General features: G+C 41.9%; 1 protein-coding gene across 1 annotated transcript; it reads right to left on the bottom strand.

The window, feature by feature from the left end:
- Positions 1-1,125: 1,125 nt before the first annotated feature.
- On the bottom strand, positions 1,126-21,975 carry gmps (guanine monophosphate synthase). Its single transcript, XM_076281971.1, has 16 exons — positions 21,760-21,975; positions 19,410-19,588; positions 17,467-17,581; positions 17,212-17,309; positions 17,008-17,111; positions 16,655-16,848; positions 15,556-15,721; positions 15,052-15,203; positions 14,556-14,729; positions 14,301-14,406; positions 14,096-14,211; positions 13,857-13,982; positions 11,820-11,935; positions 11,559-11,689; positions 10,979-11,151; positions 1,126-3,139 (listed from the first exon to the last, which is right to left on the bottom strand). Exons 1-16 carry the CDS (start codon positions 21,784-21,786, stop codon positions 3,038-3,040), a joined length of 2,079 nt encoding a protein of 692 aa, XP_076138086.1. The 5' UTR covers positions 21,787-21,975; the 3' UTR covers positions 1,126-3,037.
- Between the last annotated feature and the right edge of the window lie 430 nt (positions 21,976-22,405).

The following is a 22,405-nucleotide window of genomic DNA, read 5'->3' as shown; positions in this document are numbered from 1 at the left end:
TGTGCTCAAATACATTTCTATGGAAGATGCTAGCATGGCGTGCTGGTTTAGCCAAGGCCTAAAGATCATGAAGGATAGTATGTAAGACATTGAGCCATGAGATGTGCAGTTTGCTCCTTAAAAGACGTGCAATGTTAATTTACTCACTGTTATTTTTATTTAATTCATCTTGAGATGTTTTAGGTTTAAATTTTAGCTCAGTAAAGCACTTAAAGCACCAACAATTCATTAAGTTACTTTTCTGGTCGGGGTTCGAATTGGCAACCCTCCGGTTACAGGTCCGAAGTACTAGGCCACGGCTGCAAACTGTTGAAAACTGACAAAAAGGGGAATTCCTACATTGTTACTTTAAGCATTGAGCTATCCTATTGCTGTAAACTATATATGATACATATAAAGATTGAGATTAGTTCAGCATAATTCCATTTTAACTCAGCAAAAAATAAACATTACATCATTTTCCCCATTAACTGAGGAATTGCAGGGTAATTGCAGGGTAAGATCTAGACCTAGATCTAGTTTGATATGTCCATTTCTTTAGTACCTGTGTCAAGCTGTGGACATGGACTATGAAAAGGATAACTCTTACACAGTCATTTAAAATACATCTAATATGATGAAATCAAATCTTATTGAAATATTCCACTTTGAACCTAATACCATCACATTGTAATGACATCTAAAGCCCACTAGTGGGCAGGATTGTATTATCCAAATAGTATGGATCTCTAAGCGAGGAAAGCATCCGGTATCAAAGACTGAATATTTTTTTGTAGATTACTGATGTACACATTTTGTGGGATGCAATATCAGTTTTGCTTGGCTAAAAAAATAAACTCTGTGCACCATAGGTTGTGTAACAAATAGTTAACTGGAAATCACGCCAAGCACATTAGGGCTTGGGAGGAACGTGACCGACAAGCCCACTGCCTTATGACTGCATGTTAGCAAAAATCACATTAGCCGATTCTTCACGTTACACATGAATGACATTTCAAGGCCACTGGTCAGGGAGTTCAAGCAGAGCTGTGTAGAATGCTGGCCAGTGAAGGCCAACGGCCAGGCCAATGTGTTCCCTCCTGGCTGTCCATATGCAAATAAATGTTAAAATAAAAACAATTTGAATTTGACTTTCAACAGAACTTCTTTATTAAAGCTTGGTTTTCATTATACAAATTTCAGTTTTAAAACTGCATGCGGTGGCTTGGTTTGAGGCACAATACTAAATAAAGGGGGGAAAAAGCATTGTTCATTAAAAAATAAATCCAAAACAAGGAATTGCATAAATTAAACTGAAATATTATTCCATATTGCAGTTCAACCCAACTACGTAACTGTCTATTCATTTTGTGTTTCTGTTTAAACATATTCTCTGTAAAATATACATGTAAAAAGGCGACACCAGATAACATTAAGAACAACTGTTTGCGATTTAAGACAATGGATAAAACTGATCTTGCATGGTTGTTTGCAATCATGACCGAAAAAGTTCGGATAAAAACTGAAAACATATAGACAATAAATACCTAGCATGTTATTTATATCACCACCACACTGCAACATGGATCTACAGCAGAGTTTCAGGTGCAGGGGGGGGGGGGGGTCTGTGGATCTATGACTGTCCATTAGCAGGCCAGTGCTAAGGTCATGGTGGGAACATCTGTAGGGTACAAAGACTCCTACAGTCCCCCTCAAGAGTCCGAGCTGACCATAACTTAGAAATATTTAATTCACCCGTTCTGACCACAAGATGAAGGGAAATGTTCTGCTTCACAGAGGACAGCAGACACCATCTCTTTCAGTCTCCACGTCATCCGTTACTGGGTAATTGAAAACGCTATTTCTCTAAATGCAAAAAAAAAAGCACAAAGGCTCATGGGTACACAGATGATGCCATTAAAATGTGCAAAACGTTGCCAAGGCAGTGAAACCATTGGCCATGATTATGTTTAATGAAGACACACCAAAGAGTCCGTCGCTACTCTCCCATACTCAATATCTACACAGCTTTCTTCTCATCTTTTAAAAAAAAAAAAAAAAAAAACGCAGCATGAAAAATGTTAGTCAGTCCACTGGGGATGGCTGTAGTCCCCAAATGAATGAAGGAAAACAAAGAGGAAAAAAAAAGAGGAAAGAGGCACAATTTCTAGACGACCCTCATCAGAGCGGGGGGCTTCCGTCACTCATGTTCACACACACTTCCGCTGTTCACAAGGTCAGAGTCGCCCTCTTAAGGACGAGCTTCCTCTGCCCCAGATGCGACATTGTCAACAAAATTTGGCAAAACAGTTAAATGAAGCTTATCAGCTTTTTTCTTTTAAAAAAGAAAAGTAAAGTAAAAGTTGATTGGTCACGTCACCATGCCGGGGCTCAGCTGTCTATAAGGGGTGTTATGGGTAACAAGGCCGGCTCAGGCCAGGCACGCAGAGCCATGATAAGTGAGGGCCAAAGCGCCAAGAGCCTCTGAGTGACCGGACGATCATCTCATCTCACTGCCGTTTGGCCACAACTTCATGAAACAAGGCTTTTGTTATGCGCCTAATGCTGCTAAGCTCCATGGTATGTAACGCTAAAACGACCCGGTGACATTCCGGGGCTGCTCTATCTGATGCACCAGTAGGAGGCACATGACAATATAGGAGGCAATCAACCTTTCTGCATCTCAGCTCTCCCATCCACCAATATACACCAACATCACTTGCAGAACTCAAAAGGTAAAATGACAATGCATCGTTACATATGGAAAACTTAACAAAAATAAAAAGTTATTATCATTATCGACAATAACAATAATAGCAATAATAACAATTAACCTTTTTTTATTCAACATTTCAACCGCCCCCCTCAAAAAAAAAGGAGGAGGTGCATAAAGGTAGCGGCTTCTGGTGTGCGCTGATCACAGTACAGCCTGCCATCGTGGGAATGTTCCGATCGCTGCGGGTCACTGTCAGGGCGGGGTGGGTCAGGGAGGGTGCGGGACAGGAAGGAGGTGCAGGAGGAGAGGCGGAGGAAGGAGGGGTGGAGATGGACCTCTGGTCTACTCCCACTCAGTGGTTCCTGGGGGCTTGGAGGTCAGGTCAAACATTACCCTCGAGATGCCAGGGATCTTCTTGATCTCGTTGACCATCTTCATAACAACCTAAAGGGAGAGACCAGATTGGTGGGAGTTAGTCAACGTCTTGACTTCTATTAGGTTCTTAAAAACTCAAAAGGAGCATGGTGCAGGAGTGTGTACTGAAACACATAAACCTAAAGCATGTATGTGGAATTTCACATGGGAATGTTAAAATGCCTCAAAGACCCCAGTGTTCATGTAACCCAAAATCCTGAGGGCAACATGGTAGCTTGAAATAGTTCTGAACATGGCAACTTAAAATCATAAGTCTCTTTCAGACCAAGTAGTTATAGGAACTTATTCCACTGCTTGGTTGAATTTCCCATTGTCCTACGTAATTTAGAACGACCATTAACCGTATGCTATTTGCACACCTATGAAGTAGATCCATTTTTTTGGCCGTATCACACTTGTATATTAATTCGCTGAACTCCTTGTGAAGTTCAAATGAACTATCACGTTGCATCCAAGCTGTAAAATGCAGACGTTCAGAACATGGCAACATTGTAGCATATGACGGAGGTGGCTTTTAGCTAGATGGATAACAGCAGGCTAAGTAAAATAGCAATGTTTCAAAGCTAAAGTTCATCAGAATCTTGGGATACGCCCGCTTGACAACGGGAGAGATAGAACGACTGGCCTTTGGCCGTAGCAACCATCCATTTAGAACTAGTAACGGCAGTTTGTCCTGCAAGTTGATGTGTCGGAAGAAATTAGTTCTACAAACAAGACAGTTTTAGCGATTAAAACGTTAAAATTGTATCAGGAAATGAACACAACGCAAGAGTCAACAGTGGAATAAGCGGGATAATGGACTCCACGGTGGTCTGTTCATAGAAATTAATGCACTTACGAGGTTTAAACGGCCATCCGCTTCGCGTCGGGGCCGTTTTACAACCTCGACCGTGCATTAACTTCTGTGAACAGACCACCGTGTTGTCCATTATCCCTTACTTAGTTATAGGAACAGTCCCCATCTAAATCACTTCTACTAACTACTCTGCCCCAAGACCCGTTTTAATTTGCATTCGCACTGGCAATACGATCCGGTACAAAGTCAAAAGTGACGTAAGTACGGCAAAGTTGTTTATAGCGTCGTCACTTGGTACGGGGTTTAAAATAGGCACCCACTCGCCTCACCAAATGAGAGTAAAGTAGCGTACAATTTGCAAATATTTGAATGACCCTCACTGTCTACTGTCACTTCAAACAAATCCTGATGCTACAAATGTTTTGCTTGTTTTGCTGTTGAAATTAGCATGCTAGTTAAAAGTAACAGATTAACATAATGCCGTTTGGCAAAAAGGATTTATTCCTGAGAGCTCATCGATGTTTGATTTCATTGTCACCAAAATAATAACTAACATCTGGTATTTAAGTGAAATTGATGCCGTGTTATACTAAGTTAAAGCTGCAGTTGGCAAGTCTGACAGATTGAGGGGACTTAGCAAAAATTTTGAATGTTTACAACTCTCATGCCCCTCCCCCACTACCACGACCACCCTCTCATCGAGTTTGAGCTTGTCAGTGCGCACCAGACTGTACCAGACTGTGATTGACAGTCAGATCTCACACAGCCCTGCTCTGATTGGACCAGAAGAACCGGAAGCTGTGGGGAAAAAAAAATACTGCACGTAAGAAACGAGACTAACTTAAAGTAGGGGAGAGCCGGGGCAGTTCAAACACTTTTTTCAAGCCTAATTAAAAAAAAGATTGTACCACACTGAAAGCTAATATTTTATCACTAGGCATAAAAAAAAAAAGGTTTGGTTCCTGTTGGTTGTCAGTTGAGGCCATGGGTCGGTAGGGACATTTTTTTTTTTTTTTTTTTTTTTTTTTCCAGTGGCAGTAAGGGATACAGTAGGTAGAAAATCAATCCCTCCAGGATTTCGCGAGGTTTTTTGAGACTGTTGCGACCTAAAATGCCTGGATGGAAGTTGCGGTGATTTTAGCTGTTTCTTGTGGAGAAATTGCGGGAGGAAGTGAAAATTGCAAAAATAGTTTAAATTTAGGGCAATTAAGGTTAGTAAGACCAAAATCACACTGATAATCTTGATGCTTATTAAATAGGATAATCAAAGGTAAACAGTAAGGATTACAGAAAATCAAAGTAGGCCTACTTTATTTGTGAAAATGCTTTGACTGAGGTAATTCACAAAGCAGTATAGTAGAACTGTCCAAAAAAGACAGTCACCTAAAGAGATGGTATCATGTCATATGTTTCAATACATTCATATATTTTGTAATTCATATTAAGTTCATATCTTTTTAATAATTCATAGTCTGTGGCCTGCATAATTACTAATATCCAAGTAAGTATCTAGTAATTTCATATTGATTTAAACTATTTGACTACACTTCTGTTTAATGTCATTACATTGGTGGTGTACGTCTAATTGACTGCCTGCCCCTTTAAGGACGTGCGAGTAGCCTAATTACATTTCTGAGTGGATTGGAAGGCTTGCATCTCACTGTGTTCGGCTACAAGTGTAAATCACTTTTGCATAGTGCATTTGTGGATGCAATTGGGAATGTCTTCCATGTCATTAGTTAAAATAAATGGTAAAAAAAACAACTCGAATGAAATTATTCTTGGATCATAGAAGAGGTAAATGTCTTGCAATTTTATTAATTTCTATGATTTTGGTAGCACTACTCAAACTAAGCCCACAAGCTAGCAAACATAAGCTTGACATAAACATGACATAAGCTAAAAGGACATATCCAGGTAAACGTTTGCCAATGGGTTGCATAGCCTACTCAAATGTCAGTAAACCAAGTAGGCCTTAACTTACTTTCATAGCCTAGGTAGGTTAGCAACACCAGGTTGAGAGATGCAAGTAAGCAGATCGTTAACGTTAGCCTTCTATTTATTGTCATCAAAACTGCAGAGGAACAAACACTTAGGGCAGTCTTTGGCGTCATATGCAGAAGGTGCAGAAGTGTGCCATCTGGCTCAATATTCTGCGCGAGGGACTGTTGCGGTAGGTGACATTTCACAGTGAAACTACGATGATTGGTCAAATTTGCGAAAAAGTTGCGGTGTTTGGACAAAATTGCGAGTGCCTTGGTAAGTGACGAAAACAATCGTCTTCGTGAACAGCTGTGCATAGGCTATTTTGTAACAGAGAGAATACGCTCATCCCTATACATAACGCAATTAATGTAATTATAGTTCGCCTTTTATTTGTGGATTTATTTAATGTAGCCTAGACTATTTAGTGTTATTTCTTCCCCAAGCTCATAAAATAAATTTGGGTCGCACATAAATTGACAGGGTCGGTCGGAAACCGGAACCCAAGAATTTTTTTTTTTATGCCCTAGCAACCTACACCTGTCCTCTGCCAGCCGTCTCTGAACAAAACCGTTCACAAATTATTTTAGCAAAAGTAGGACGTGCGTAAAGTTTCATTCATCCCGACCGCTGACTCTTGGTTGGGAAGAATGAAATATACAACTTAAGCCGTATAAACATCCCACACTTTACAACATACAAGGGAGTAGGTTTGGTCTGAGCTTTGGTGGGGACACTACCCACTCATTTTTATCACAGCAAACAGTGGCTAGCTAGCACCGTTTAAAAGCTGAGAAAAGGCTCTTTCATGTGATACATGTGTGATGAGTAGCCTACTTCTCGAGGAGTTCTACAGAGAAGAATGGGTGAATTTGGACGCACTTCATGCTTGTAGTGAAGTAAAGCTGAAGCGCTGCATGCTGCGGCTCACTGGTAGTTATAATAGGTAACTTCAAATCAGCGCGATTACAGGCTACTTACAGGCTACTGCACATTACAAGATCTGTACGAGATGATTCGCAGCACTGAAGTGAGAAATGATTTAACTCTGTGTAGCGCATTGAGTTTTTTCCCCATTTCAACCTGAATATTGGTGGGGACATTTCAGTCGTAATTTGACATTGGTGTGGACACGTCCCTCGCTCCCTACGCAAATCTACGCCCCTGACAACATATCATGAATGGTAATTCCATTTTATTTTAAATAGACTGGTGCTAGGCTATGTCCTAGTGAATGTCCGATATCAACTCTTTACCATCATTGTGAAGCGTGTAGCCCACCTCGCACTTATGCAGGGCTCCAGACTAACTTTTTGCACTGGTGCGCCTAACTTTTTTTTCTTAGGTGCACCAGCACAAAAGTTAGGTGCACCCAAATTTTCAACCACATCGCATTTAACACCGCAGCAGGTTCACTTTTTTTCCTTAATTACTGTCCTATATAGGTTGTCCTATGACTTATGATTTACAATTCTACAAGAAAAGTAACTTAATGAATTGTTGGTACTTTAAGTGCTTTACTGAGCTGAAATTTAAACTTAAAACATCAAGATGAATTAAATAAAAATAACAGTGAGTAAATTAACAGTGCACGTCTTTTAAGGAGCAAACTGCACATCTCATGGCTCAATGTCTTACATACTATCCTTCATGATCTTTAGGCCTTGGCTAAACCAGCACGCCATGCTAGCATCTTCCATAGAAATGTATTTGAGCACAATTTAAAGAGATGTTCCAAGTAGCCTGGGGGATTTGTATGTGATTTTGCAATGATGATTGCAATAATCACTTGACAGCCCCACAATGCAATTTACTTTTTAATTTTAGTATTTTTTAATGTTCAATAAGAACATCTCTATGGTTAATGCAGTAACAAAATGGTAGGCCTATTATTATAGGCTATTGGGGCAGCCGTGGCCTACTGGTTAGCACTTCGGACCTGTAACCGGAGGGTTGCCGGTTCGAACCCCGACCAGTAGGCACAGCTGAAGTGCACTTGAGCAAGGCATCTAACCCCTCACTGCTCCCCGAGCGCCGCTGTTGATGCAGGCAGCTCACTGCGCCGGGATTAGTGTGTGCTTCACCTCACTGTGCGTACACTGTGTGCTGTGTGTGTTTCACTAATTCACGGATTGGGATAAATGCAGAGATCAAATTTCCCTCACGGGATCAAAAGAGTATATATACTTATACATACTATTGCAATGACTTGCCATGCTCGATATAAATGTGTCCATTCAATTCACCGTACACAATTACCAGTTATACATGAAGGGAATATTCAGGCTTTAAATGTAGCAGCGATATTCGGTTTGCGGCAAATACCGGATTAAATTGATTGATGCCATCAGAATGAGTTTACACAACTCGCGCGCAAAACAAATATTGCTGTTGAAAACCGGGTTACTCCCTGCATGTAACTGCGGTCAATGACGCACTCCTTTTCGGCGATATCTGTATCTCTGTCGTTGGGGAAGGCCTTGTATGCATTGTTCGCAATTTTAAGACGTCTTTTCATCTGCAATGACTTTGGTGCAAGTGGCATTCCTGTACATCGGGTTTACGTTCAAACTATTTTTCTGATGAATAATTATTTCGGACTGAACTTGGTGAAGGGAAGTTTCACTAGGCCTATCGTAGGCAACGATAAACTTGATCATCATCTCGGGCTCGTCTGATCGGTTTGCTGCTGCCAGCCGCCGAAAGGCAGTGGGGAGAGGGGACATTTATCTTGGCCTATGTGACCACACTGTAATGCAACTACATCCACTCTGTTTATCTGATCTCTGATCTCTGATCTCTCTCTCTCTCGGCCAATTAGAGGGGAGGTCCCGCCCTTCACTATCTGTGATTTGTTTAAACCACGATATTGGCCAAATATGTGTCTGTTATTGAACCAAAGGTAGAGTTTCAATGCGAACATGTTTTCCGCTCTCGAATAGTTGGTCGCACCGATTTTTTTTTTAGTCACACTTTTGAAAAATTAGGTCGCATATGTGACCAAATTGGTCGCACTCTGGAGCCCTGTTATAGAAGTATCATGCATATGGATGATTCTGCCATTTTTATAGGTAGAACAGTAAGTGTTCCCATTTATGTTTCTACCGTGCAAAATGTTATTTCACTTGTTTATAGATGGGTTAGGCCACTGCACATCCAAATACGACACCCAGCACGTCAGTCTCCATAAGTTAAAGGTGCGATTTGTAGGATTGTTAACGAACGTTCTGTAGGCCTAAAATAAAACACTGGTGAACGTTCTCAAGACTACCAGACGCGAGCCTCTTCTGGGTTGCCAGATGTAATGAAGACTTAGCTAACGTTAGTTGACCTGCAGCTGCTTTAACGTTTCTCCAACCATGACCCAGCTACACATTACGGAAAAAGTGAAAACAAAAAATACCTCTCTAACCAACGTAACATATTTAGCTGAAGTTAGCGATGCAGATGAAGTTTAGCATAGGCTACCTGTTGTGGAGAAATATGGCCAGCTCTGCGTCAGACTTGATATTCTTAGTTTGACGAAGACGTCACCATCTCAGGAAGCTCCTCCGATGTCCACTTAATTTGTTTCTTGTTTTAATTTTGGAAATTTGCCTGCCTCTTGTAGGCGTTCATGACTACAACTGACAGCTGTTGACAGTTGGCCTTTGCTAATTTGGCAACCCAAATAGGAGGATGCGCTAGCCCATTATTAATACGCTATTCTAGAATTAATCGTTCAAAACATAAACGAAAATTCCAAGAGATTCCGCCCCGTAACTGATTTTTTTTCATGGGTTTTACGGGGTTTCACGTAATCGAGTAATGTTGTCAAATAAGCCATTACTTCAATTCATCGTGTTTCCTCACTCTCTGACAACATATGGTGATCATTTTTGGAATGGTTACAGTTTATTTTCCATTATTTCCTACATACTGGACCTTTAACATGGCTAAAACTCGATCCCCTACCTAACATCTTTCTTAGGCCCTATATGGATATATAAAAACATTATCATTGTTTTGGTCTTGTTGTTGCACAATTGACACTAAAGCAGTCAGTGAAAACATGCAGTGGGCTGCTTTACTAATGCAAATTTGCAAACTATTACAATAATTTTGTTGCATTACTCAGCATGGTTGCACAGAGCTTGCATGAGAAATACTTCCCAAAACACCAGTAATTGTAAGGATGCCATTTAGGGGCGTAAATCACAAGTTTCATCACGATTCGATACAATATCGATTCTTTAAGCCGATGTGTCACTAGGGTCTGTTGTCCATAGGAAATTATAGATTTTGGTTAATTTTCATGGATTCAAAAATGCCAAATCTTATAGGCTTAATTATAGGCCAAATACTATAACATAGACTGTGGAATCAGGTAGGTTACACAGTTCTCTTTTCCTCCCCTAAAACCTCCTGTCACTAGCTAGATGCTTTTGAATTTAACATGGTTTAAACTCATATGTTGCAGTAGAAGTAGAAGTGAAAGGAAACTAGCCTATTTGGAATATTCTGTAGGCCTGCTGTTCCTTTTATGAGAACAATTTAATTGACTGAACAAGCTTTCATTAGGCTATTGAATGGTTTAAATGTGAATGCTATATACTTAATTTACCATTAGCTACATTAGAGTGGTTCTATACACAGTTGTCATCTAAATGCAGTGTTTTGTAGGATATTCAAAGCATTTCCTGTTCATCACTCGTGGTGTAGGCCTATGTCTTGAGTGATCGCTGTCCATTTAAATGTCTGGGACTTTAAATTACGTTTTAACTCCGTGCTGTTTTTGTTGATGGACGGCGCCGCCTTTGATTCAGTTTTCCTACCGTTTTAATAACGACACACGCAATTGCGTGGTTAAAGTAAGGAATCGTTTTCTTGCAATTCCCACATAACATTATATACTAGGCCTAGGTTACATTACATTTTTTGTCGGTTCTTGTCTAGTTCGAACTTCGTTACTGACAGGTGGAATAATTTTATTATAGTACGGTTCTGGATGATCAGTCAGATGGCGGCGCCAGCGTCAGCGGAACGAAAGCTTATACACTAGCTTACACACTGATCCATCACAGCCTCACCTCTTCAGGGATGTGGTTGTCAGGTGTGGCCGGGATGCCGGTCATAAAGTCACTGGTGATGAAGGTCCTGATGACCACGGAACGCCGGCATGAGGGCTGCTTCTGCAGGGGATCCCGGTCAAAGTGCAGTGGCGTCAAGATCACAGGCATCTGACTGATCTTACGAGAGTAACCTGTATGGATAGACAAGAGGAGGTCATGGACCTTGACCTACAGTAAGATTGCTTGCTCACTAATCCTAAGGTGAAATCAGCTTGCCAAGCATGTCAAACACAAAGTGCTCTCAATGGGGGAACAAGGCACCTAATGACACTTATTAGCACTACAACAACAAGGCACGCGTGAGCTAATCGAGTGGAGTGATAATTATTTCAGCAGCACAGCAATGAACTCTCCTGTGGCCTCCACTGAGAACAATACCTAACAGGAGCTCATTTGTGAGATCTGAACATCAAAGCCACTCACTGACACCTAAGTGCTTTTGAGTGGAATTGAGATGAATTTGTGTGCCTACAAAATGAATATAAAAGTTAGAATAAAATAACAACCACAACTCAGACATTCTGCTTTTAGTTCTTACCAGACTCCCTCAGGATGGAGTGGGCCACATAATCCGCCTGTCTGAGCGTGCTCAGTACGCCTGTGGTCAGGAAGGTAGGGGTGATGTCGGTGGGTGGCTCCTTCACTGGCGTCCCAAACACATACACCACTCTGGTATCGGCAAAAGGAAAAGAAAAACGATGAATCACTGTGAAGAGATGAAATCCTGTGGAATACTCAGAAGAAAATGCCACCTGTCTTGGTAGTGGAGAGACGAGGGGGAGAGATGGTGTGGCATTACCTGTTGATGGTGTGGCAGATGCGTGGGATGAGCCTGGACAGGAACATCAGAGACTCCCAGTGAGGGGGATCTTTACTGCACACACCACACACATAGCTATAAGACCGCGAGTCACCCTGCACACACAAATGAGAGAAAGAGGGAGAGACAGAGAGAGAGGGAAGGAGGGAGAGGGAGACAGAGAGAGAGAGGGAAGGAGGGAGAGGGAGAGACAGAGAGAGAGAGTGAAGGAGGGAGAGGGAGGGACAGAGAGAGAGTGAAGGAGGGAGAGGGAGACGAAGGGAAGAGAAAGCACAAAGGTCCAGTCAGGCTTTCTGTTTAATGTGTCATACAGTCTAAACCTCAAATGACTCTCTGGGTCACGAGTGCTATTTTTACTTAACAACTTTCCAGACATATTTAACAACACTGCTGAGACCAGGCAATAACATTTCCAAGCTAGTTTTCTGGGCAAGTTCCAACTCCAAATATGTGAGCGATTCACAGTCTCAGTAAAGAGGGGAGAGGAAGAGGGCCTTAACACTCTGCTGACCTGCCTGCATTAGCAGCGGCGCTCCTGCCAGAGTAGATTTAGCCTTGTGGGGTGACTGAGCAGTGTGTCTGGCTCGGCTCAGAGAGCCAGTGCTGCATCAGTGCTCTCCCCGCACCGTGGTTGGTGTTTTCATACTGGGTGTGTGATCGGCTCGCCACTTCCCTCCCACTCACTGGTCAGCCACAACTCACTAACACAGGCCTCTAGACACAAACATCCTGAAGTCTTCCTTTCTCCCTCCTACACACACACACACCTCTATGATGCACTCTTCAACATACGACCATTCTACAGCAGACTAATCTTTCACGGTCAACATGTTTACCTCTCCAACATTAAAAGTCTATTTAAACCCCAAGACGCTCAAAGCTTACCAGGTCAAAAGAGGAAGCACATATAGAATAGAGCAGCTATTTTCAGAAAGCGCCAACTCATTCATTTATTACATGGACACGGCTACAGCTATAATGATGTGTAGCTGACGCAAAGCACAACGGTCTTAAAAAGACAGAAAAGGGCAAGAATAGGAATAGCGTTGTCCATAACCCCCACCACCCCACAAAAAAATTAACTTTTCCGTCCAAGTAAAGTTAACCACAGGGTGAGGCAACATGGCAAAATCACAGAAACAGCGGTTCCAAAAATACTTAAGGCTCGAGACAACAACTAGAAAGACCACTTGTGTTCAGAATGCCTGGGCAATTACAAACTTAAACTAAATGATTAGGCATAGGCAAGTCTGTTCAGAGAAGTCTATTTTCTACAAGCAGTCCCCCCCCCCCCTTCCACAATGCAGACATTGTCTGAACCCTCTATGGAAACAGCCATTTTTCCTTGGAGGAGAAGCCTGTTCTACTTCCCTGGCTATACAGCAGCACTGCCTGAGTGATTTAGCACAGTTGGCTGAGCAAGTGAGATGGCAGTTACTACTGTTTACTCTGAGAAACCTGTACGATTAACATTAACATATTAACAGTAACAGTAATAGCACACTAGTCACTGTTCTATCCATCCTGTCTCAGATCTCAGATGTACCAAAGTGAGCACTTTGAGTGCCGAAGTGCGGCAAGGGGGCACATTTAATGGCAGTCCTAATATGTACACTTCAACAGATTTGTGCAATGGACTTTCTAGTGTCACGTTCACTTACATGAAAATATGGCCAGATTTCATTTATATATACATCTGATTGGTACTAGCCCATTTACCATTTATATTGGGGACTGCATTTTTGGACAGCATTTTTTAGGGCAAAATACAAACAAACAAAAAAGACTATCAAGAGCAATTTGCTTTTCAAAAGAGTGTGTATTTTAACCTTTGATATTTTTTGTACACTTTTTGGTGCATTTCTTACTATGAAAAAAACCTCCAGACTTTTGAAATGGTAAGTCATTTTTTTTTCAGCTTGAAATTACTTTGATTTCTGTGAGCATGGAAACCATATCCCCAGAAAGTGGTTTACTCTCTCACTCACACACACACACACACACTCTCTCTCTCACCTGGACGCCCACTGTTTTGATGGGCAAAAGGAAGGCATTGAGTGAATGAAGGCTGGTGATCTGCATCAGCTTCTCCTCCTCTTCATCTGATATGCATGACTTTACCCTCTGGAGGAGTGTATGAGGCTGCATAAAAGACAGGTACAATTGTATAAATCATCTGTAACAATCAGTTTGCTAGCTGTAGCTGTTAAAGGACCACTACAATAGTTTTCCTCCAGAAGTCCAGAGGCCAATACCTTTTTGACACTGGCAGAGAAGTCTGTGATGATTTTAAGGATGTTGTTGGTCTCGGCAAAGTCTTTGCAGACGTAAGGCTCATCTGCACATATAACTCGGATGGCCAAGCCAGGACCTGTTGGACAGAGGTATGTTAAAGTAAAAGTTTGATGACCCATATTGATAAAGACAGCATATCAGAACATGCAAGTGGACCACACTCACCAGGGAAAGGATGTCTGCAAACAATCTCCTCTGGGAGCCCAAGCTCCCTGCCTAGGGCTCGAACCTCATCTTTGTGGAAGTCCTTCAATGGTTCTATTACTTTTCCCTGAAAAAAAGTGACAATCCATAGGAAACAAAGTTTGTTGTCAACTGTTCGAACTTGCTAAACAATCAATACCCTCCATTATTTACAATGGCTGAATTAAAACTACAGGGTCACACTGCCCAGTACCCATGCTGTTGGAAGGTTCGTACCTCATCCCGGAGCTTGCGGATGAGCTCGGTGTCATTGTGGTGCGTTTTGATGACCTCAGCCTTGCCACTGGCAATGATGGAGGCACTCTCAATCAAGTCAGGCCTCAATGTGCCCTGGGCAAGGAACACCTCCTCAGGCTTCAGGTTCATCTCCCCAATCACCTCATTGGCTACCTGTGGAGATAGAACCATCAAAATGCACATTACTACTCACGCTGCAATAAAAGTATTGCTCAACACAAAGAGACAAGACTATTTAGGCATCCACATGCCCACGCACACATGCACACACACACAGTTTTAACAGAAGGAATATCGACCAACACTAAGCACCTCATGATCAAACATCAATGAGCCAATTTCCAACAATGTCATTTCATCAATAGCGGCTTTGGTTAAAAACAAAAACCCATGGATTTTCCTGAGAAAAAAAGGCCCCATTATAGGCCATGAGCATGCAGCGATGCTAATACACAAATGAGAGTTAGTGGCATACCTTGACAAATGTGTCTCCGATAATCTTTCTCTTCTCCTCGGGATTTGTGGTCATATTGAGTGTTTTGCTAATGCGTTTCCTGGGGGTCCGATCTTCCTCAGAGATTGGCAGGGTTGTTGTGCCGTTATAGAAAGTATGTGCTGCGTTCACCACTAGATGGAACATGGTATGGCAAATTAATTATTATTTTGTAATCAAAATTACCCATGACAAATGGCAATAATAAAAATCACTTCAACTAGTCCATCAAATCACTCAATCTTGGTGTACAGTTACACTTACTACTACACAGTAAATAGAAAACTACTGAGTGGGAATTACTATAAAAATGGCTTATGGGTGTAATAGTGACAGTATGGGTGTGATAGAGTAACGGCGCTACACTCTGTGGGCATGTCCGTGATCCATGTGAAAACGGGTTTCGCGGATTTCTCCTTTAGCATATGGGAACGGGGTCCTATGCAGGCCATGTGTTGATGGTGGTTGGTAAATCAGGGATCTTACCTTTTAAATTGATGCCCAACTTTGTCAGCGCCTCCTCCACACTCTGGCTTTCCCGTTTCCTCATGAATCCATTGTCAATGTGCACAGCGATCACTTGGTCTTGGTTCAATGCCTTGTTGAGAAGAGCAGTGCACACTGTAGAGTCGACACCCCCACTGAGAAGCACCTGAAAGAACACCACAGCATAGTCCCATTTGATTTCAACCAAACAACCATAACCATTCAACCTGTCAACATTGAGGGTCAAGTTTTACATGTCAAACTTAAGTGTCAGTTTGTGGCAAATCAGGTCAATCCATGAGAAGGGTCATTAATCATACAGGGACACTCATCCCAATGGGACTTTTTTCTAGTACAAACTCTGAAAATGACAGTCATACATATAAAGAAAGACATAATCAATACAATTCAATGAATCCCACGTGCCTAACAATTTCATTCTGAATTGTGACTCTGTGAATTGTGTTCTTAGACAGCCTTTCTAAATGAGTCAGCCTGTTCGGTTTGGCAAAGACCACGGCTTAATTAGAGAGTTTTTGGTGGAATCAGCTAAACACACAATTAACTCGATAATCACCAATCCGCAGCACTGGGCAGACAATACTGGACTGAAGTGCATTGGATTCCTCTACTGCTCTACAGCGCAGACTATGCCAAGTGGGAGGGACTGAGTGAGAGGTTGAGTACATGATTTTCCAATCTAACCCATTTCACGTCCCCGGAGAGCAAACCCACTTCACAGGAGCTCAGGGGAGCCAGGCAATCACCTTCCTCCAGGAGAGAACGCAGATTAATAGGAACTCTTAATTACTTGGCACCAAATCCTGACCCCCCCAGCACCCATATTCATGATCCAATCTGTAAAGTCTGAACACACATTACATCACAGTGTGTTGCTGCCACTGTGCCATCCTGATTAAGTGGCTGAATGTTGTTTGATTAATCATTAAATCATTTCCTGGCGGTGATGGGGACCGAGAACACCACATTCCATCCCAGGCATTCAAACAGACTAAAGATAACCCGCCCCAGGTCAGTAGTAGTAGTAAGAGAAACATCACAATGAGATGTGACACTTGAACTAAAGCTCCCGTCTCACCAGGACTTTGGACTTGTCCACCTTCTCCTGGATCTCCTGAATGCAGCCCAGCTGGCGGTTCTGCACTGTGAAGTTGCTGCTGCAGCCAGCGATCTCAAACAGGAAGTTCTTCAGCATATCCATGCCATTTTCTGTCAAGTCCACTTCGGGGTGAAACTGTGTTCCGTACAGTTTCTTCTGTTCATTGGCAATGCCTAGCAATGAAACACAAGTAGACAGTCACTTAGAGGCACACTGCACAGGCTTGCAATCAAGTTCCAGGGTGTGGTAGCATGAATGGTCATACACTTCAAATCATGCATAAACACTGGCACCCCCATTCTGGTTGAGGAGCTTCCTTTTCCAATCCGTACCTGCAACAATGTTCCCAGACTGGGCGACCACTTTGAAGCCATCGGCGACTTTGTCAACACTGTCTCCATGAGTAAGCAGAACCAGCTCTTCCTTTTGAAGACCCCTACAGCGGAAAGAAATGTCTGTTTAAACCAAGTGGGTAAGTCGGAGCTAGTCACAGAAAGTTCTCAAGCAATGTGTGTGCGATAAGACTTCAGGCTTACCGGAAGAGAGAGCAGGAATTGTCAACGCCAATGCGAAACACACCATCCTCCCTGACACTCTTTCTGTGCACTGTGCCTCCAAAAACTTTATTCATCATCTATTAGGGGTAAACAGACATTAGAAATACATAGCTCAAGAGTGGCAAATAAATGAGTGTTGATTCCTAATTTAACAATATCCCTCAATGAATACTGGGATAAAAGACAATGTAAACACAATTATATGACTGTGGCTATTCTGAACCATCATCTCACCTGCATGCCATAGCAGATTCCCAAGACAGGCTTGCCAATCTTGAATATAGCTGAATCAAACCATGGAGCATCCTCAGCATAAACCGAGTTTGGACCACCAGATATAATAATAGCCCTGAAGACAACCACAAATTCAGTTAGAGCTAGCAGGTCAAATTTCAAGAAGATCAATACTCTTGTACACACTACACCCTAGGCATCATTGGCAATCTAAAGCAAAGGGTCCAACAGTGTGTCCTAACAGGATCCGAGCGAGTGAGCAACTGTCTTGTAGGGCTTGTAGCATTCAAAGTTATCTGTGTACACTGAATCCTTTAAGTATGCCCTTCTTTGCATCATATGTCTCATTCAAAATAGCAGAGCAACGCGAGCAACAGAAAGAAAATAGAAACGAGGCTTCCAACAAAAGCTCTCGCTAAAAGTTTGCATCACGCTGCACAGCACTGCTTCGCGTTGCGCACTGTTAGGACATTCCAATTGATGTAATTATGTAATGTAATTAAACGGATTTATTCGCTTGCATCGGATCCTGTTAGGACACGCTGTAAAGTTGTTCCTTACTGGTCTTCGTTTTTAATCATATACAACCTTATTACAGTACACATAGACAATATCAAACAAACTTTTGTCATGCTACCTCACCATTGCACCATTTTATAACGATGGTGTACAAGGAAATGACAAAATGATCAAGACAGAGAACACTCTGAGGAATCATCACAGAAAGTCCTCTCACTATGATGTGATATTTCCAGAAAGGCTGGTATTCTCTCACTATAATTACTCTGGAAGTAGTCACATAACAACAACCTCAGGAGTGTGAAAGACGAAGGCAGCCTGCATTCTCTAGATCCACAGACATTTTAGAGGCTAAAAATGGAGCTGGTGGTTTCAGTACTAAGCAAGGAGGAGACTAAGGAGACTGCAGTGAAGAGCCCACTGGTAAAAGCAGGCTGGGATGGCTGGATTGGAGTAGGTCTTATCCTAACCACGAAGAAAACATAGCACCTCACAGATGCTAGACAGATGAACATGCTTAGACCATAAAGGACTACCATTCCAAAGACAAACACATTTGACTTCACTCCTAATCTCTGAACTTTTGTCCTTTCAAGGTGGTTAATACTATGGAACCTCTAGTTCCTTCCTAACACGTCTCCACTGAACATCTATGTTAACACACAACAGCACAAGGGGTAATGTCAGCTGAAATACAGGGGGCTCGTTTGGAAAAACATTGATATCTGTTATTCTACTGAAAACTGAGGCTCATTTTTTAGTCAACTGAAACCACAAGATCAACATTTTATGTGCCTTTAGAGTACTCATGTAGCCATGTTAACTTTGGCTGCATATTCAAAAACTGATGACAGATGCTTTTTTTTAAAAAAATAACAGGATACTATGGGATAGGCCCAAGGGTTGGGATGACAGGCAACGTGCTTTACTCCTACAAGCAGACAACTAGTAAACAACTACTACAAAATAACTAAGGACTAATAATAGTCAACTATCTTCCTATTGCCTTTTCTGAAGCACTCATGCACCCAAGAGTTCAGCAATGACCTTAAATTTAAAGTTTAGCTGTGACTGCCCTGGTTTAGCCCTTAACCCACAGATCACTCATTAACACGATTAGATGAGAGATAAGAAAACAGACAATGACACAGACAAATAACTGGGACATTTCAAACCAAAAAATGACTACAAAACTCAAAATACGGAATCTAGCCATGTCCATAGTACCATATATAGAAAGCAAAATCAATCAGTTAGACATGGACATTTCAAGCTCAGGAGTTGCAAGAATATTATGGCATAGTTTTACTAATCAGTTAAGGTCATCAAAAAGAAATGTCAAATCATATTTTAGTGTTTTTTATATTGTGTATATCAAAAGTGCCTTAAGTATGGATATGTGCGTTAACTTTACAAGGTCTTACCGAAAGCCCTGCTCTTCGATGGCAAATGCTGGAGTCTCCAGGGGCAGGATCTCTGACTGCACGAAAAGCTCTCGCACACGTCGATCAATCACCTTTCCATACTGTGCTCCAGCATCTAGGATTACCACTGCACCATCGTACTGACACGAGCTGACTTTGGTCTCTCCACTGATGTCCAGCTGCAAATACATTTTTGAATTCCCATTACAAATCATATTATGGATTACCAACAAACAAAAAAAGTTTACTTTTGACATGCCCCCCTCCCAATTTCAGGATCAAAGTTAAATGGCAGCCATTAATTTCTTGTTTCTTGACGTAATTAAGTAACATGTGAATGCATGAGAAGTCGAAACTGCGTGGATGGTATTAGTAGCACACAGATGCCTTCACAGATTCATGTGGACAGTCACATGAATCTCAGAAGTAGGTGCAACATGCCCCATCTCTATATGGATACAATCCAGTTACATAAGCCCAGCTACTGCTGCCTACATGCAGGGGCTATTCCTGAGCTGAGGAATCATCACGTGTGTGGTATAACTATGGCTTTTAAACATCCTCTGGTTTTATACCATCACCATGATTAAATGCAGGCGTTTACTTTTCACTGGTGCAAAATACATAGGGAATCCAGTGTTTCCCACAGAATTGAATTCCATTTGTGGTGGTTGGTTTGCAGAATTAACTTGAATACAACAGTTTTTAACAAATTATCAAAGCGTGGTTATGATGCTAACCAGATTTAAGCACAATTAAGTACAACATGGAAAATCATTGTGTGGTGGTAAATGTTGATATTGTGGTGGGCCGCCACAAATAAGTCAATGTATGGGGAACACTGGGAATCACTAGTTATGGCTGGCATGCAACTGACCATCATAAAAACGCTAACGAATAAATTGTTCACACGAATGAGGAACAGCAAGTTGTGGACGACACAATAACATGACAAAGAACATGATAACGTTCTTTGTCAGGGATCTTGCACACCAGCCTGCTGAAGAAAGAAGTGCAGTGGAACTTTGACGTCATGAGAAGAGTAAGAATGTATCAGTTGTGATGACCAAAACCTGGAGAGAAGTACAGCTGGCCACTGTATTTCAATTTCAGTATGACTTCCTATGACAATTTACCGACGCCTTGAAACTGATCAGTTAGTGAGTAACTGATTATAAAACTTCCCTCGGGATGAATAAAGTATCTATCTATCAATCTATCTTTTTATCTGATAGCCTATGTCTGACAGGTGAGAGTTAACTTATGCTGCTTACTCAAATCGGCCAAGAGTAACAAAGCATAGTGAAAACAACACTATAGTCACGTTATCTGTCCTAATTAAGGACCACTCCCCCGTTAATTGCTTGCATTTATCAATCTACTAACTTCATCTAAGACTAAGTCATCCAATGCATACATGATAGCTAGGGTTATCACTCATTACTGTGCTTCCCTTTGAAAACGATGGGTAGTAAACGCGTGGTAGTTCCCACGTGGTTTCTGCGACTCTTCCGTCAATGCAAAAACAAAAAAAAGAAAAAAACTTGCAGATGGTGGTACAATAAACACTAAAATACTATCATCTCTGCATCAAGGGTATCGACGTTGAAGTATTAGTGCAGGCGTGTGAAGTCATCAGTGTCGGCAATCCAGAAGTGGAATGAGAGAATCGAAAATTGGTGGCCTATCAAATATCAACACACTACCGCTAGCTAGCTAATAAGTAGACTAACGTTAGCTGTAGCTAGCTGGTTAGCAAGGTGAGACATTCAAAACAAGCTAGAAGTCGATGTCATTTTGAACCCAGCGTTGATGTAGGAAACACTACACTCCCAACAAAAGCACAACACACAAGTTATAAATAGATAGATTCATAAAAAGTTACTGGAGTAACATAAAGCATATTCTACAGTCCGCTTAAGGCTATGGTGGCTAGCACTGTAAGAGTTCACAGCGGGCTTGCTGCTAGCTAGCTGGTTCATTCCACGCGGTTCAATAACAGGGTGCAGAGGGGGTAACGTTAACGCACTCTTCGCCGAACAACTCACTTTCAGGTAGAGCTGCATTGAGAATATATGATCGGTAGCACATGTGCTAATAGAACGTTTTTGAGCATATGTTTTTTTCATGAACCAAACCCCTATGAGATCGCAACAGGCATATCACCCTGTAGAAGCAAGCTGCAAGTTTCACCGAAACGACACAGGCCATAACCGGGGACTATCCCAAGGACCAAACCCCGCTCTAAAGGCATCCAGAATACCGCTGGGGTACTCCGGGCTCTCAACGCGAAAGAGACAGTGTTCGTCCATCGGTTACAAGCAGTAGATGTGCCAGCCAGCATACTGACCTTGGATTCCCCGTTACACACAGCCATGAATGCCTGGAGTGTGGAAACAGACTCTCTCTTCCTGGCCCTTCGTTAATGTGTTTTAACCGAGGGACTCAGCACGGGTTTTTCTTTCGCGCCGACTACTGCCACTGATTACAGCCTGCTCAGCGTTTCCCACAATGCCGCGTCCGAGCGTGTGATCTTCCACTACCTCCGTCTGGCAGGACCCGACTGACTAGCCTACTAGACTAGAGTTATGTCAGAGTTAAACTCGGCGACTCTCAAAGGAGGAGTTTCAGTGAGTTTCACGTGAATGGGAGATTGAGGGCAGAAAATGTTAGGGCCACGAGTCTACATGTGAATGCAATTTAAACCGTGCAACTTTAATTTGATCCCGGTTTCGCGGGTTTGATGTTTTTGTGAAATTGCATTCTAAGGGCACATGAGGTAGATGTCGGTATAGGCTAATCATAATGATTTTACTGTCACCACCTTTCTCAACTTCTTGTATTTCTGTATCAGAAAGGAGCATTATTTATGTACTATAAGGCAGAGTATATAAGGCCTATATATATATATATATATATATATATATATATATATATATATATTGTTTTACTCTGCCACAGTTTGACACAGTGTAGACCTAATATTCACACTATTT

The sequence above is a fragment of the Alosa pseudoharengus genome, unplaced genomic scaffold (assembly GCF_046254945.1).
Source record: "Alosa pseudoharengus isolate Yale_2024_CS ecotype anadromous, Long Island Sound unplaced genomic scaffold, YU_APseudo_1.1 YU_APseudo_1.1_scf_13, whole genome shotgun sequence".
In the NCBI taxonomy this organism is placed as follows: domain Eukaryota; kingdom Metazoa; phylum Chordata; class Actinopteri; order Clupeiformes; family Clupeidae; genus Alosa; species Alosa pseudoharengus.
The sequence above is the reverse complement of the archived record's forward strand: the minus strand, read 5'-3'. Positions and strand labels throughout refer to the sequence as shown.

Bases quoted from the DNA above. Each gene is read 5' to 3' on its own strand.
- gmps (XM_076281971.1), bottom strand. From the start codon at position 21,786: ATGGCTGTGTGTAACGGGGAATCCAAG. The intron at 17,582-19,409 runs GTAAGACCTTGT...GGTTGTCTTCAG, and splicing joins ATCGAAGAGCAGGGCTTTCG to GGCTATTATTATATCTGGTG. The intron at 14,212-14,300 runs GTGAGTGTGGTC...TCTGTCCAACAG, and splicing joins TTGCAGACATCCTTTCCCTG to GTCCTGGCTTGGCCATCCGA.